Raw genomic sequence first — 17,165 nt, 5'->3', positions numbered from 1 at the left:
TAAGCCATGATACCGTCCTCCATTTAAGAATGGGCAAAACTCGTCCAGAATGCTTGCAAGCTCTCGTCGTGATGTATTTCATATCCTACATGCAGCTATGATATATATGTCCATATCAAACATCCTGTATTTAAGCTGATAGCGTCCCAGGTGTTCATCAAAGTAGTCGATCAGTTTACGAAAGCGAAGCGCACGCGATACATGTGACGTTGTCGCCCTTGAGTAATATCCGCCCTAATTTGAAGATATGGTTTAGTATTAAGATTCGGACATGGAAACACAGTTACTAACCTAGTTCTCGACGAGTTTCGTCCTCCGTTTTAGACGGTAACTTAATTTCAACAGCCTCATCGATAACCAAGTTCATGAACTCGTCAAATCCCTATTATTTTTGGGAGGGTTTATGCATAGATTAGCTTTCAATTGGGTAATTTTGATCGTGGGTGGAAATGAAAGGAACTAACCCTGATCTTTCCTTCTATGCGTGTCTGAAGCTGCTCATATAACCCTACAATGATGAAAGCATTGCATTAATTGACAATGGTTCCATGAAGGGGAATGGAGATTAGGGTCGCGTACAAATCTGAACAGTCGCGTGGGTTTGAAGAAGCTTGAAAATGAAGTTGATGGGAGGTAGCAAGACTCTTCGGCCTCCACCTCCACCACCGCCTCTACCGGACATATTGATTTTGGGTTATGTTAAGGAGGGTTTCGCGTAGAGGACGTAGGTGGACAGTCGCACTTGTCGCGTTGAGGAGGATAGAGATCTTTTCTGCACAGACCCTATCGACGGAACTTGCAGAGGAATTACCTCTATCGCAATGGCACCGACGAGTATTGCAGGAGCAGCAGTAGCGGCTATTGTCGTTGAAGGGCTGCAATCGGCGACGGCAACGGGTGACGAAGATTATAGTGATGACGGTGATGATGGTGGTGGTGATGATGGTGATTAAGTTAAGTACGACTTTGAATGATAGGTACTAAAGTACTTAGTGAAGCCAAGCCAGCCTAACATTGGAAGCCAGTCAGTCGGCCAAGTCTTGGCTTCCCACAACACACTTTTTTTCCTTGCCCCCACCAGCAAGCGAAAGTGAGGGAGGAGGGACCTCCACCAAACAAGCAACCTCTGACTTCATCTCGTCTGTCGACCACCTGATCCTGACCTCGACCTCTCATCATCCGCATATTTACTATCAGCTACTTCAACCTCCCTCCCATAAACATCATACTTTTTTTTGCTTACGACTTGACTGCTCTTCCAAGGCCTCCGAAAGCACTACTTGCCTCCAGAGAGCATCAGTTTCCTGACGCTGCTTTACGGATAGAGCTATTTTTGATAACGATAAACGCGCGGGGGACCTACCCTCAGCATAAAGGAAAGGAACTAAAATAGCCTACCCAGAATCACCGCCAGAGTTCCCCGCACTCGAATCATCGGAATATTCTAAATCTCAAGCCTTCACCTTCCGTCATCCCCGACCGGGAAGACCATCTCCAGAACCGTAATAATGGCTACAACAAGCCCGGATCTCGCTCCAATTCTTCAGGCCCTGGCTACCATGCAGGGCCATGCCGATCGAGCACAAAAGTACCAAGCCAACGAATATCTCGAGGCATTTCAGAAATCGGTGGGTCCTTTCGCACAACCTCTCCTCTGCTCTACAACCCCGTCCCGTCCAGTCCAGACAAAGTCCAGACGAGCCATCCTGATCAGTACCCATTCGAAATAATTTGCCCTTGGCGTCTGCATTGTTATTTCAGAAAAGGATATATGATGAACAGATAAAGCATAGTCGTTGAAGTTACGCCACCAGCAGTTCGCGCAGTTCATGTTTCCTGGCTCAATACCCTCCTCGTCCCTCTGCTTTTTCTCAAACACCCCTCTCGTTTCTTGCTCCCGCAAGTAGATACCTTCACCTCGCCGGTTTGGGAGAAAGAACCAGTCGTTCCGCAAGCTATACTTGAACATCTGTCATGGTTCATATGTGTCAATCAAATTTCTGGACGGGCTACGGATATTCAACTCATCACTACTCCTACTACTGCTACAATGAAGATCGGAGACTGATTCAACGATTCCGCTGGTTTTGGTGGACGTTTTTTTTTTACCCAACAGCCAGAAGCATGGAGCTTCACCTTCACTATGTTAAAATCAACAGAATTACCTCTCGACGTCAAACTATTTGCGGCCACTACTCTCAAGGGAAAGGTAAGTGTTTCTACCCAAAACCCAACCCGTACCCATAACTGATATAAAATATCACTCTTTACAGATAATCTACGATGTCCCCCAGCTTCCCCGGCATTTTCTTGGAGAACTTAGGGATTCACTTCTTGGCCTACTCCGAGATTTCAGATCCGAGAAAAAAAACAGAATTATCAGAACCCAACTCAATGTCTGCCTCGCAATTCTTGCGATTCAAATGACAGAATGGAAGAACGTCCTGGACTCCGTTATCGAAAAACTAGGAACCGATGCCGATGGCAATATTTGTCTCCTAGAATTCCTCAAAGTTCTCCCAGAAGAAGTCACAGAAGGTCGCAGAATTCGCATGACGGTATGCCATTCTATCGCCTATACGGCACTATACCCTTCATAACTAAACCATTTCTACTGCTAGGACGAAGAGCTAGATGCTCGTGCAAAAGAGCTCCTCGAGGACAATACACAACAAGTCATTAACATACTAGTATCCTACTCACAATCTGTTCCCACAGCTTGCGAAGAGCCACTCCTCACATCTTGTCTCACATCTTGGTTGAGGGAGATTCCTGTGCTCACGATAGTAAACTCCCCCCTCCTCGCAAGCACGATTAAAGCATTGTCATCAGAAGCGGCTTTCGACTCTGCGGTTGATTGCCTCTGTGCAATGTTCGCCGAAACCCGGGATGTGGATGAATGCTTAGATACTATAAATGTTTTGATCCCGGAGGTCATGAAATTGCAACCGAGAATCGCCGATGCAGCCGAAAACGACATCGAACAACTCCGAGGATATACGAAACTGTTTGCAGAGGCTGGAGAAGCATGGGTCATCCTAATTGCTCGGATGCCAGTAGCGTTCCGACCTCTCGTCGAAGCTATCCTAGAATGTTCTGCCAGGGATAGAGAGCAGGAAGTTATTGGCCTTACATTCAACTTTTGGTTCGACCTCAAGAACTACCTCGTCTTAGAAAATTATATTGAAGCTAGGGTTCAGCTAGCCGACCTTTTCGCTAGTCTCGTGGATGTTATGATTGGCCATCTAAAATATCCAATCCCCGAGTCTAACAACGAGTCGGACCTCTTCGACGGAGACCGAGAACAGGAAGAAAGATTTAGAGAATTCCGACACAAGATGGGTGATGTTTTGAAGGATTGTTGTGAAGTTTTGGGAGCTCGAGATTGCTTGGCGAAGGCATATACACTAGTCGAGCAGTACATGAGATCCTATGTCGCTGGAACCCCATCAGCACAGAACCCTGTCCCTAACTGGCAAGCTTTGGAAGCTCCCCTGTTCAGCATGCGTGCAATGGGACGAATGGTCCCTAGCGACGAGGCTGAAGTACTCCCCAGAATCATGAGTCTTCTCATCCAACTCCCAGAACACCCTAAAGTGCGATTTGCAGCCACCTTGGTTTTGGGGAGATACACAGAATGGACTGCGAAGCACCCGGAATACTTGGAGGCCCAGCTCACATATATCACCAACGGATTTGCCCATAGCGACAAGGATGTTATGCGAGCTGCTGCTATGGCCCTGCGATACTTTTGTCAAGACTGCCACCAATTGCTCGTTGGCCATATTACCCAGTTGCATACATTTTACGAGCAAGTCAGCGCAAATCTACCTACCCAAAGTTTAGAGGAAGTCACGGATGGAGTCGCCCATGTAGTTGCCGCACAGCCGATTGAAAAGATTTACGATGCACTCAGACTTTTTTGCGAACCGATTACGAAAAGATTGATGGACAAAGCGAATCAAGCAAGGGATAAAGAATCAGTTCGAGAACTCTCCGGTACGCATTGTTTTCACCTTTCTTGTTTTCGAAAATTGGCTAATTTATGAAAGAAATCGTCTCCCTTCTCACCACGTTCGCGGCAATCGTCCGACCGAATGTTGAAGCCGACAAAGAGAACCCAATGGTCCGCTTCTGGACAGACGTTTTCCCGGTGGTTACAACTATCCTGGAGACCTTTATTGCCTATCCCGCGATTTGTGAACGGGTATCCAAGTTCTATCGCACACTTTTGATTTCATATAGGACGGCTATGCTTCCACTGTTGCCAGTCCTAGCCGACAAATTGGCTACATGCTTCCAAAAATCAAAGCAAGGATGCTTTTTATGGGTTACCGGCTCTGTCATCAGAGAATTCAACGACGAGGAGTTTGTAGACCAGAACACAAGAGAGGCTATATACCAATTCCTTCAACAGCAGTGTTGGACGATGTTCAAGATCCTTTCGGAAGAGCAACCCAAGGATATTCCGGACCGTAAGTGTAATTACCACAAACCCTTGACTTAGTAGCTTAACTAACCAAGATTTGTCGCCGCTTAGTGGTTGAAGACTTTTTCAGACTGATGCAAGATGCAATAATGTTTCACCCTATGCGAATAATCCCATCCCAGCTTCTAGAACCCAGCCTTAAAGCAGCATTAGCCTGCCTGGTTCTTGAACAAAACGAGCCTCTCATCGCAGTGCTCCATTTCCTTCGCGACCTCCTTGTGTATGGCACTCCGACACCTCCAACATCTCGCTATGATTCCCCAGAGAACCCTCCTGAGATCAGGTCTGCTGTGGTCAATATCACCAGGGCTCAGGGAGACGTACTCACCATCCGGATCTTGAGTGGGCTCATGTATTCCTTCCCACGAGACTGCGTTCCTGATAGCTCTGGAGTCTTGATGACCCTGATCGAGCTACTCCCTGAAGAGACCATCGGCTGGGTTTCTAAGACAGTCAATCAGCTCCCCCCCGGTTCAGTAACCGAACAGGAAAGACAAAAGTTTATGACAAATTTCCAACAGTAAGCAACATCTCAGGCTACAATGCACACAGACCACTAATCAAAAGGGCCATAGATCCATAATCACCAGAGACGCAAAGAAGGTGAGGTACCAGCTCCAAGATTTCACAAACTGGTATAGGAGAAAGAACGTTACACCCCGCGCTGCGTCGACGTCCGGGATTAGTACCCCGAAGTTTAGCTTTTAACTCGGCTGAAGGTCGTCGCCGACGGAAATGTGTCTCCATGTTTAACTAACCTTCACTTGTACCCTCGCTTGCATTGATAATCTCGGTTTTCTTTTCTCTATTTCTTCATTTTCTATCACTCCTTTCTATCCTTGGACCAAGCATAATTTGTAAGGGGAGCCCATCTAGTGTGCGGTGGGGACTGTGTGGTAGTAGAGATACAGCTTCAAAAGTCGCTCGCAAAATTACTCGTAATAAGCGGTATTCTGAAACGTAGTGAAGGGTCCGCGTTAGAAACCTCAAAACGATGTTCATCAGATTGTGTGTAAGCCCTTCATTTGAATCAGCCACTGAATCTTCCAAATACCTGAGTCCCCGACCCATTACACCGCGGTTTAGAATTGTCATAGATGTAGTGAAAATAGCAGTAGATTGATTCCCATTTTCGTCTCACAGCTTTGGGTTGAGGCGACGGGTTTGGATGGATGTCATTCCATACGCATAGGTAGTTAGAGTGGTGAGAACCAAGCTACAACATCGTCCTTGTTACATATAAAACACACACAGCACATACATATCATGATACCATAACCCGACCACCCTTCCGACCGAAGACAACGAATACATGGCTGGAACGATCCTTAACATGGATCCGCCGAGTTCAGCGGACAATAGCCGGCGTTTGTACACCCACGCCTGCGTTTAATTGTATTAATTTGATTAATTATACTGGGTTGGTTAACACATGTTTACGTGCAGACAGACTACCCACACAGTCTGCCGCCGCTGCGCTAGCTACACAGCTTGATCAAGGGTATGGAAGCTTTGCAACTGGGAGCGAAGCTCTTGACAATTCATGGGGAGGCGCCGGGCTCGAAAGAGGCAAATTGGTAGAAATCTGTGGCCCTCCAGGCTCCGGAAAGACCACGATCGCGTATGTCCGCTCGTGACCTTCAGGATAAACTCGATAACCTAATTTCGCCCGGACTTTCAGAGTACAGCTAGTAGTGGATGCGGTCTCTAAGGGTGAACAGGTTTGCTGGATAGGTGAGAACGTTGAAAAGGGTTTATTCTAGAGGACGGGAAGCTAAAACTGTTCGACGGATGGCGTGGTAGATACTTTATCACAATGTCCAACCTCACGACTTGAAGGTATCCTAATGGAACGGGATCTGGCGTCCAAGGCGTCATCAATCCTTCGGTACCAGATCACGTCTCTGGCTCACTTTTTCGCCATCATATCCCATCTAACAAAGATTTCCCTTGAAATATCACTGGTTATTATCGACGGCATATCATTGCTGTTTACGAAAGAATTCCCCCCAGCAGCATCGGATGCGCCACAATTTCAGAACTTACCAAACAGAGGTCACGAGAAACAAATAGACAAGCGTGGGAGACTTGTAGCAGATATCGCGAATCAACTCCAGCGTTTCTCCGCATCTAGGATGGCAGCTGTACGTCGTCTATACCATTCTAGAGACTAGGGAGGACTTCGTTGACGGGATTATGATGTAACAGGTTGTTGTTTTAAACCAGCTAGCGACAAAGGCCGCAAGGGGAGGAGGCCCTCTGGAGCTGGCGCCATCCGTCCGTGAGCTACCCCGCGTAATTTGATTACTATGGGAATTCGAGAATCCCGGATTGACAGCAAACGAGCTAGATTCCGCAACCCATAGCTGGGCTCATGCGTTCCACCATAGGATATTGCTCCTGAGAAAGCATATACCGAAAACGGATCCGCGGGCGGATAAGAGACATCTGCGATTTATTTTCGTGCTCAAGTCGTCCGGGGTGGATATACAAAACACAAATCTAAGCCGGCCAGACCAGTTCTTTGTGATTAGAGTTACCAAAGTCAGTAGCAATTTTGCGCTAAAAAAATTTTCGGATAGGCCGTGCGGAAAATTTGGGGTTTCCCTTGCGCTAACTTGGAACAGAATGGTGTCGAAGATGAGAAACAACGGATTTTCGAGGCACTGACTGGTGCAATTTCAATGGCCGAATCGTTTGCTACATCGGGAGGGAACTCGGAAGAACACTACGGTATCGGGTTCTCAGACAGCGACGAAGAACCAGAAGTAACTCCCTTGCCTGGAGGGTACCTGAAACGGAAACGTAGCAGTGATACGGCTAGCGACTCGGAGTCTCATGGGAATTCAGGCGCCAATGTCACAAACAGCGTCCCAGGAGAAAAACTCGATGATGATTATTCATCAGATACGGTTGATTTGGTGCCTGTCCCAGAAGTTTTGGCTGGATCCGGTACAGAATCGTTCCCGATATTGAGCCAGGCGCGAGACAGTGGTTTTTACGGAGAAGCTATGGAAAGTTCTGAAGCAAAAACGTTGAAACCGGTAATTCCCCAGACGTTCGGTCGAACCATCGTGCCTGACTCGGACGGTGAAAGCGACGATGACGTACTGTAAGAGGAGAACACCCACCGGGTTCCAGGCGAAGAAAAAAAAAAAAAAAAGAGAGAGAGAAGAAGAAGAAGCCTGTGCGCTTTTTTCACAAGATACATTGTATGTACGCACAGGTATCGTATACTTTGCCTGTTAGCCGATAGCTACTTAGCTACTAGCTGTGCGAGCATGGTTCCGAGAAATGTTCGTTGGGTATATGCTTTCACAGCCCGAATTCCGATATTCCCCTTCTTAAACTTTCGGCTCGAAGGATGGATCCCTTTTCATCAATCTTATTTTGTTTGACTTTCCCTTTCTGGATCTTTCATGCTCTAATTTCTCTTTTGTCGGGCGGGTAGCCGTCTCGGGGCCACCCACCGGCAAAGCGTTTGAGAACCTCTGGACCAGAAGCATGGCTGGAAATAAACATGTGCCGAAGTAGTTCCATAGCCCCGAGACAACCAAAGCCGATTCGACGGAGAAACAGCCCAAAAAAAAAAAAAGAAGAAGAAGAAGAAGAAGAGACCTGGGAGGGGGTGGGCTGAATGTTACCGAGCTTCCTTCCATCTTTCAGGGCTTTTGGGCTTGGGCTTATCTTTTTGTTCTCAAGGCTCGCACGAAATCTAAAAGCCAACTGGAGCTGGAGGGCGTAATGTCACCATTTCTCAGCCTATTGCGAGAGCATCACACCATTGTCAATTTATGCAACAAGCAAGCGCAAGTAAGGTATGTATGTACTTATGTATGTAAGTGTATGTAAGTGTATGTACTTACATACTAAGTGCTTGGAGATAAGTCAGATTGATTTTAGCCTGAACGAATTTTTAGTCTCACAAGAGCTGAAGAGCACACACCCCCGGTTGAGATGAACTGTAGAGCTCTCTCTCTTTTTTACATATTTTACATATTTTACATACTTTACAAAGATAGTATATACCAAACTACTCCGTAAAGCATGTCTTTATTAGACGTAAGCAGAAAGAAAATCTCATGTATCCCGCGGGTACACCTTCTCGAACCGTCAGCAGATTACGAGATACGCCTGCTGTTGGGGACTGATAAGCTCTCAAAGCTACGTACTATGTATGTACGTACGATGTATTCCCCCCCCTTTTTTTTATTTTATTTTATTTCCTTTCTTTTTTCTTTTTCTTTTTTTTTTTTCCCTCTCACTTTTCTTCGTTCTTTCTTTCGTTCGTTCTGTCTTTATTATTTTATAATCCCGACTCGCACGCCATGCAGTGCGGGGGCCCCAGGTTTTCGCTTGGGAACCTTCTTTGGCTGTGGAGGGACAAGGAGGATCTTCGATTTCAACTAACTCGCAAGTGGTCCGACTTTGTAACATCGATCCCAATCCCAATCCCAATCCCAATCTCAATCCCGAGTCGCCTTGTTGAGGCCGAATTATATCTGATGATAGTGGCCCACTTTATACCCTTACCCCCCCTTCCCTTCCCTTCCCCTCCCCTCCTCCCTTTTTGTTTTTCTGTCCTCTCCTTTCCCGTATTCCTCATATTCTCCTTTTTTTCTCTTTCTCTTCTCTCTCTCTCTACAAATTGAAGGAGGGGGAAGAGAGATCTGACGTGGAGGATCCGCCGTCCGGCGGCTATCTCGTAAGAAATACTGGATATACCAGTATATCAAACAAGATAGTACTTACATATGTATGTACTTACTTACATGTAGTGTGTAGGTACTTACTTTGACGCATGCAGCCGTTGACATGTTTCCCTTCCCTTCCCTTCCCTTATCTCTAGCTTGTTTGAACCAACAGAGAAGTAGATAGATACCAAGGGAAATGATAAAACAGAAAATAGAAAATCGAAAGAAAGAAAGAAAGAAGGGTTGACTAAATCTGCACGATTCGATATGCAAACCATTACCATAAAAAAAAGGGAAAGGATGGTGGTGGGCTTGCCTGTTCCCTCCGCTTTCCGACTTTTTCGGGGCACATCTGTAAATTTGATTTGATCTTTCTTTTCTTTTCCTTTCCCGTTTTTCCTTAATCGTACTTTTCCTTAAGTCGTGCTATGTGAGAAAGACAGAAAGCGGGGTGTCTGCTCTGTTAAACAAGCTTCTTTCTTCCCTGTCCATCCACCCCATCACGATATTGGTATTTTCTATCGCGGAATCGTGGGGATACATGTCGAATCTAAATCCAAAAACCTAAAAAAGTTAAAATAGAAAAAAAAAAGTCCAAAAGGGAAAGAGTCCCAAGGTTAACGCCATCCGACACCCAACTGTCGTGAAGAGAAAAAAAAAAAAAAGTGAGATCATGTAAAGTTGGGTTTTCCCCAAACATGTGCTTTTCTTACGTACTGGATTGGCAACTAACTGAAAAAGTTGGCACGAGAGCTCTGGCGCTCTTCAAAAGGAAGATCAAATCGGTCATTCCGGTTATCTGATTTCTGGGGTAATACCACTCCCATACTAAAAATTAATTGACTTTAAGTTAAGTTAAGTTAAGTTAAGTAACTACTTAGCTTACTTCTTTGTTATAGAATACAATGCAGTCTTCAAAGCAATTTGCATGTGGAGAAGGCTAGTGAAAGCCGACTTTTTCAAAATAAATATAAAAAAGAAAAGAAGAAATAATATCGATCGTGGGTGTGAACCACAAAATGTAACAGATGATGATGATGATGAGGATGATGATAATAATGATGCCGAAGAAGAAGAGTGGTATTATGATACGAATGGCCAAAGAAAAAACGATCAAAGCGCCGGTACATGTGTAATTATCTTCTATCATATTAAAACAGAATCCCAGGAACGAAATGAAATATAAAAAATAAAAAAAACTTGAAGCATGAGGAATGAGTAAATGATCAATAATAAATAATAAAATAAAAAAAGAAACGACGGCTCCCTCCATATCTATATAATTGTATGAACCCAATGGCAATTACCGGTACCCCCAAAAAAAATTCCGAATAAAATCGATGAGGAAAAGAAAATAATGAAGTAAAAAAGAATTCTGAGGAATAAAAAAAAGGTGCGCCTCCGAGTAGCTAGAAATGCAACCCCCCCTCAAAATTCAGATCAAAATTCAGAGGGGAAGCGGCGTAACGAATAAAAAACAAGAACACCGAGAGGGGGGGGGGGGGGGAATGGAAGAAGAAAAAAGTAAGAGATATGTATATGTATATGCAAATGACATCCCGAATAATACAGACAAAAAATGAATAAGGTATTGGGGGGAGAGAGTTTGAAGACTGTAACACAAGAAACATCGTCTAGAAAGGTCAAAAATTGAAGAGGGCGGAAAGAGATAAAATAAAAAAGGATATATTTCGAGTCTATAACCGAATTAAGGGGGATGAAGGAAGGAAGGAATTTGAAATCAAAGACGGTCGGAGAGATCGCCTCCAGCAACGGATCCAGCCGCAGATGAATTACCAGACGAGAAACCACTACCGTTTCCGTTCAAAAGATCATGAACTGTGACCCTCGGAACAGATGGTATGGGAAGTTTTCTCTGAGCTCCCTCGCTTTTACTCATAATATCAGTTAAACGGAGAGCGGAGGTTGTCGGTGTTATCGATGGCGTATTTGTTGCAGAATAAGGATCAGCGATGTCCATGGGAGCGAGAGCCGGCATAGGTCTCAAGGAAAGGAGACGAATGCTAGGAAGTTGCAATCCAGACCCGTATTCGAGCTCTCGCGGGTAGAGTCTGGGGGAATGAGCTGGAGTTGCAAGAGGAGTGTGTTCAGGAGTAGGAGAGCAAGAATCGTGGGAGAAAGTTGGAGAGGAAGGCGCGGTAGAGATGGGAGAAGTAGGTCGGGAGCGTTTGGCTGCTCGATGGGCAAGATAAGGATTTTCGTCGTCATGAGAATGCGACCTAGACATCGACGATGTTGATGTTGTGGTGGTGCAGTCCATTTGCTGCGAGATGGGGGCCAATCTAGAATGGCTATGGCTATGACTATGGCTGTGACTGTGGCTATGACCGTGGCCGTGACCGTAGAGATGGGGTGCGAGGTAGGAATTAGAACCTCCTCCACCGCCAAATCTTTCCCTTTCCAATTCTCTAGATGCGGCGGCGGCCAATAAACTCATATCCAGGGGACCTTGTGAATTACCACCAGCTGAGACTCTTCCGAAACCAGGGAGATTTCCAATGGGAGAGCTGTGATGGGAAAAGTGAGAATGAGGAGGAGAGACGTTCGGAGAGGCTACGATGGAAGAAGGAGCGGATTTTGAACCGTGCCTGGGAGGAGGAGGCATCATAGCAGATGGGGTCATGGCATTTGGAGAAGTCCTGGACTCGAGTTGCTGTTGAGCCAAGGAGGGATGATGCTGAGCAGAAGCACCATTTTTGTTGCTTCTTCTGGAGTTTGGGTTATTATGAATTCTGGAATGTCGAGTCAATTCGTCAGAACGGCTGAAGCGTTTGGAGCAGCCAGGGAATGTGCAAGCGTGTGGTTTTTCCCCGGTGTGAGTCCTGATATGACGAGTTTGATGTTCGAGACGGTGAAAACAACGGCTACAGATTGGACATTTGTAAGGTCGAGGCATTTCCTCAGTTTGAGGTTTCGATACATCGTGGTCTTCCATGATTTGAGCGAGGTTAGAGACCCGACTGCTGGGTTGAGCTGTGACACCTGTTTCGATGATGGGGGTGAATAATGAAGACGTTCCGGCGGTAGCCATAGCGTCGTCTTTCTTTGTCTTCTCGTCTTCGAATTTTATTTGTAGTCGTATATTATATATATATATATATATGTATATATATATACACTTCTTCTTCTTCTTCTTCTTCTCAGTGATAGATGGATGTATTTTAGTTTTTTTACAAGGATGAAGTCGGGAAATGGAAAGGGAACAGAAAAAGGAAATGGAAAAAGAAAAGAGAAAAAGGGAAGGGGGGAAGGGGGGGTGGTAGGAGAGGGAAAGAAGCTGGGGAAGAAGGACAGACTTTTATAGGATTGTCGATGGGAGGAGAGAGAAGAGAGAAGAGAGAAGAGAGAAGAGGAAGTGAAAGGAAGAGGAGGAGTGTGTGGTGTGTGGTGTGTGGTGTGGAAGAGAAATAAAATAAGAAACATCACAGACAGCTTGTCAAAATATGGGGGTACCAGCAAAGCAAAGCAGAGCAAAGCAAAGCAAAGCAAAGCAAAGCACATGTACATATTTTTCTTTTTTGTTTTATTCTTTTTCCAATGTACTCCGTCCGGGGCCCTCCCATCCTCGGGTTTTTTCCTTTTTCCTTTCTTTTTCCGATTTAAAGTTGGGGCACCGTCATCGAACAAGAGGTGGGGAAGGAGACGAGGACGAGGATGGATCGGAGGCCACGAAAATTCAATTCAGTTGTGTGAAAGTTCGCGGAGTTCCCAAAAGTTGGGGGTCACCTTCCTTTCTTCCTTCCACCCATCCTCTCGTTCACACCCACATGTTTTATGTTTTCTGTTTTATGAAGCTGTGGGGTTCCCCGGGACGGCATGCACATTGCACCCAGCTGGTGGTGCCCGAGGTTATGAATGTAAATTCATTCATTCATTCATTCATGCTGAAGTTGATGATAATAATATGATATTCTCTGTATCGTATGTTAAACCCCACCTTTTGTAGACACACACACACACACACACACATATAACCACATCTACATCTACATCTACATCTACATCTACATCTACATCTACATCTACATCAAAAATAAATATTAAAATAAAAATAAAATAAAATAAATAAAAATAAAAAATAAAAAAAAGATAAAAAGAGATAAAATAAATAAAAATAAAGTACTGGAAGGTGTGGTAGAACTACGACCAGGGTTCTCCGTCTGGATCTGTTCTGTTCTGTTCTGTTCTGTTCAGTTATCTTGCCCCCCCCTCCTTCGCATCGAACAAAAGCCCCAATTGCAATCGAACCCCCCACTCTTTTCACCATCCATCGTCGTACATATTTATTTATTTACACAGTATAATATCTTCATATCTCAGGTCTGTATCGTATCGTATCCTATGTACTTCCCCATAAACTTGGCATGTTCCATCAATCTGGTTGGTCTGGGGAGTCCACTTAATTTGCCGCTTAAAATCAGTTTAAGCTTACCTGCCCTGTTCATCTGCTCTCTCTCTCCTTCCCTCCTTCTCCCGCGTCCTCTTTGATTTCATTTCTTTTTTCCATTTCTTTATTTCTTTTTATTTCTTTTTATTTCTTCTTTGTATTATCATATATACACGTGCGCGGTTGAATTGATATGATAGCCATGGCTTCGGTTTCCAGATTCGCGGTCGGTCCCTCTTTCAGGCTGGTGATATGTAGTAGATACTTCATCCCCCACGCTATCCTCCCTCAGCGCATGTACATACATAGCACACAGTACCGCGCATGAGCCTCAGCTCCGTTACAAACTGTTAGGCTGGTTTTGGAGGCCGGTTAGCCCATGGGATTTCGGCCCGGAAATCGGTCCAGGACCACCACCACCACCACCACCTGCTTTTGTTTAATCTTTAGCCGGTTCCCTTTAGCCGGACGAATTTCCTGAAGCTCGGAAAAACTATTCGATCCAACACCAACGGCTAATCGATGGAAGGGGGAGGGGGGGCATTCCAGTTTTTCCGGGAGGCAATCTCGAATCTCGTCCGTGTCTATGTCTGTGTCCGCGTCCGCGTCTGCGTCCGTGCTTTGTGGCCTTATCTATCTATCCCCAGACTTTGTTTATTTAAATACTTGAGTAAGTAAGTATGTATGTACTTATTCAATTCGATTCGAGGCCACTAGTACTGTAGACTGCTGGTATGTATATATGTAGTATGTATACTATCTATGCCTACGTCCTCGAATGTGCATGTGTATAAACCGAGGATAAAAAAGTCCCTGAGCACACACAGTCCTCGGGGAATTTCACTCCCCCCCCGGCTTGAATTTTAATTCACCTCTCGGTCCTTGATCCATGGATAAGAAGGAATCTCTTCTTCCTTCGAGCAATATATCCACAATCTGAAACCGAATAGTCGCATCATCCCATCCCTGTCAACATGTGAAGGAGCTCGGAGAGCCCTGCATATGTATGTATGTACATACTCGTGTATGTACGTACTTACCTACATATGGCTCTACATCGGTAGCACCTAAGATACCTATATGCACGGTGGTCCTTGCTCCCCTGGTTCCATCCATCCAAACTCCTTCTAGAAGCTGTGGGTCAAAGCTTGATTGAACCTACATACCCTCCTCCCCCAGTTAAAACCTTGCGGACTGGTCAAAGCTATCTCGGAGGCAGCCTGTTAAGATTGAGGTGTTTATGTATGTATGTATGTATGTATGTATGTATGTATGTATGTATGTATGTATATCCTATATATAATTATATATAAATATAAATACCGCAGTCAACCATACATCGACACACCCCCCGAAACAGTTTATGGCCTAGCTTTCTTGCAAAATGTTGAGATGCGCATCTGTATCCTATGCATATATACGTGGTCTGTCCACCCCCCCCTTGATATCGCCTATCTCCCTTCGAATCCATCCATATTATTTGATACTCCATGCGGAGTATTGCATCGGTGTGATTCGGTTCCCGGGTTTACTAGCTTCGCTCAATATTTTGATCTCCCAGTACAAGCCCGCACGTGGGTCCACCATCCAATAATTTCTCCTTCTCCTTCTCCTCCTTCGGTTAGCCCAGCGCTACTCGGTCCCTTCTGACCCTATCTTCGATATTTTTCATCATACCATACCTGCATTTCGAGTTAAGGACACCTCCAATTCCGAATGCAGGTACAATTCGGCAGCTGTTCATTCCCGCACCAGTATTCGATTAGCCAATATATGACTAACAACATAACCAGAGACATCGGACATACATTCTGGCGAGTGAACTCTTTAGATAGTTGGCGCTAACAGCTTGGAACCGGTCTTTCACCCCAAGTTTCGCTCCTCGATTATACAGGTCCAGGCCGAGCAAGTGCAGAGGTGTTGACAAAAACTGACACCCTGACATCGGACATGTCACTCATTAGCCATTGCCCCCTACAATGTAATTAGTTCACACACAATCGGTTTTTTGGGCATAGCCTACCCGCCGGTGCTAGGACCTGTGCCGTGGACAGAGAACTCAAGCCCCCAATATTATCGGGAAGAACTTGAGAAAGAACTGGAGGGATGTTGAAAGAAAATAGGATTGTCAAGCAGTCTCTGGCACAGAATAAAGCATATGTTGGGAGTGGAATAGGCTTTGAGACTCCATTCCCAAACATTCGAGCGAAATTTCGATCCTTCACAAGTGTCAGAAGGATATTCGTGCTGCGATATTCGCCCGTTGATCAGAAGCTTGGCCCACAAACAAATGAGGATTTTGCCGTGAACGAATTAGGATACCTTGAGGTCCCGGCAAACTTGGCCGTACCGGCCGTTACTTCAGTAATACCTTCGTTTCCTTTCTTATATGCTATAAAGGTGTCGGTTGTATTGGCAACGATATAGGTGCCAGCATACACCATCTACGATGGGGCATGTCAGGAATGCTCTGCTTCTAGAGGTGCAAGTGATATCCGCGTACAGCAACTAAACCGAAGGTCCTTGACAAAAAAAATGCTTGAGGTTTGGTCACCAGTTGGGCAATAGAGTCTCTAATGAAGGAGCAGCGCTCGTTAGTCATTGTTTGGTTTGCATAAAGAGCTGCGAACCCAAAATATTCACAAAGAATTCAAATGAGGGGACCAGTATACGTAATAGATGCCGTTAATCTTCTTTTACCGCTCGCATTTTCTATTATGCTTCTTCAAGTCGAGTATACCGTGTTAGTTTCTAAGCAGCTTAACAATCAAAATATTGGGCCAACGCGCGGGTGGCCTCCAAAGTTGCTTAAAAGGAATCGAACGTGAATTGGGAAGGGACGTAGGTAGCCTCACTTGTCAATCATGCAAATCGCCTATGATTAAGGTTAGCATAAGGTCAATATGTAGATGACTGGAGCTTGGTGTGCACGTGTGGAGACATACCGGTGCCACGGCGACTGCAGCAATAACTGCGGAAGCTATATCCGCCCCAATTCTTTCCAACAATCGCGCATTCTGCGGAGGCCGCTGCTTTCTTTTGTGGACGGCAGCGTAGGCGGTATCTGATTGCATCGGAATTTGAGCTCAAGGGTGGGGAGTTTGAGCGGTAGGTTTATAGGAGGGCCAGCTAAGATTCGAAGCTGGCAAGCAAAATGGCAATCCGAGGAAAGACTGAAAGGAGATTGGCTGGCGACTATTATATTGTCCAATTGGCGTGTGTTTTATGTTATTGGTCGCACATATCTAGGGCTGCTGTATTTGAACTGGAGTTATAATTATAGTCACTGGTGGTTGGTGAGGAGGAGGAGGAGGAAAAGGAGGAGGAGGAGGAGGAGGAGGTATATCAAACGTAGAGATATGGAGATAGTGAGGTGGGGCCGGAAAGAATACTGAATACTGAGGTGAGCCGTTAATAACCTATACCCCCATCACCTCGTCGGCGCCACTTCGTCTTCTTTCTTTCTTTCTTTCTTTTTCTCTTTCTTTCGATGCATGAACATCCCGAAATATGCAGGTCGGTAGTAGGTAAGTACTTACTTACTTGTGGTGCAAACGTTTGATACAGGTACCGA

The 17,165-nt window shown here is 45.3% G+C and overlaps 5 protein-coding genes across 5 annotated transcripts; 2 read left to right on the top strand and 3 right to left on the bottom strand.

The window, feature by feature from the left end:
• Positions 1 to 175: 175 nt before the first annotated feature.
• AOL_s00054g38 (uncharacterized protein) lies at positions 176 to 682 on the bottom strand (the record flags this gene model as incomplete). The annotated part of the gene is made up of 4 exons (XM_011121354.1): positions 176 to 234; positions 292 to 382; positions 465 to 508; positions 580 to 682. The coding sequence occupies 4 exons, from the start codon at positions 680 to 682 to the stop codon at positions 176 to 178; spliced, it is 297 nt and encodes a 98-aa protein (XP_011119656.1).
• Positions 683 to 1,508: 826 nt separating this feature from the next.
• Positions 1,509 to 5,197, top strand: AOL_s00054g37 (uncharacterized protein; the record flags this gene model as incomplete). The annotated part of the gene is made up of 7 exons (XM_011121353.1): positions 1,509 to 1,628; positions 2,117 to 2,209; positions 2,274 to 2,558; positions 2,622 to 3,999; positions 4,053 to 4,475; positions 4,541 to 5,009; positions 5,065 to 5,197. 7 exons carry the CDS (start codon positions 1,509 to 1,511, stop codon positions 5,195 to 5,197), a joined length of 2,901 nt encoding a protein of 966 aa, XP_011119655.1.
• A 604-nt stretch (positions 5,198 to 5,801) lies between these two features.
• On the top strand, positions 5,802 to 7,605 carry AOL_s00054g36 (uncharacterized protein; the record flags this gene model as incomplete). Its single annotated transcript, XM_011121352.1, has 7 exons — positions 5,802 to 5,856; positions 5,936 to 6,110; positions 6,171 to 6,223; positions 6,293 to 6,633; positions 6,698 to 6,770; positions 6,840 to 7,033; positions 7,117 to 7,605. 7 exons carry the CDS (start codon positions 5,802 to 5,804, stop codon positions 7,603 to 7,605), a joined length of 1,380 nt encoding a protein of 459 aa, XP_011119654.1.
• A 3,319-nt stretch (positions 7,606 to 10,924) lies between these two features.
• On the bottom strand, positions 10,925 to 12,235 carry AOL_s00054g35 (uncharacterized protein; the record flags this gene model as incomplete). The annotated part of the gene is made up of 1 exon (XM_011121351.1): positions 10,925 to 12,235. The coding sequence occupies one exon, from the start codon at positions 12,233 to 12,235 to the stop codon at positions 10,925 to 10,927; it is 1,311 nt and encodes a 436-aa protein (XP_011119653.1).
• A 4,207-nt stretch (positions 12,236 to 16,442) lies between these two features.
• AOL_s00054g34 (uncharacterized protein) lies at positions 16,443 to 16,665 on the bottom strand (the record flags this gene model as incomplete). Its single annotated transcript, XM_011121350.1, has 2 exons — positions 16,443 to 16,466; positions 16,537 to 16,665. The coding sequence occupies 2 exons, from the start codon at positions 16,663 to 16,665 to the stop codon at positions 16,443 to 16,445; spliced, it is 153 nt and encodes a 50-aa protein (XP_011119652.1).
• Positions 16,666 to 17,165: the final 500 nt, after the last annotated feature.

This window comes from Orbilia oligospora, assembly GCF_000225545.1.
Source record: "Orbilia oligospora ATCC 24927 unplaced genomic scaffold scaffold00054, whole genome shotgun sequence".
Classification (NCBI taxonomy): Eukaryota; Fungi; Ascomycota; class Orbiliomycetes; order Orbiliales; family Orbiliaceae; genus Orbilia; species Orbilia oligospora.
Note: the sequence above shows the minus strand (reverse complement) of the source record. Positions and strands in the feature narration are given on the sequence as shown.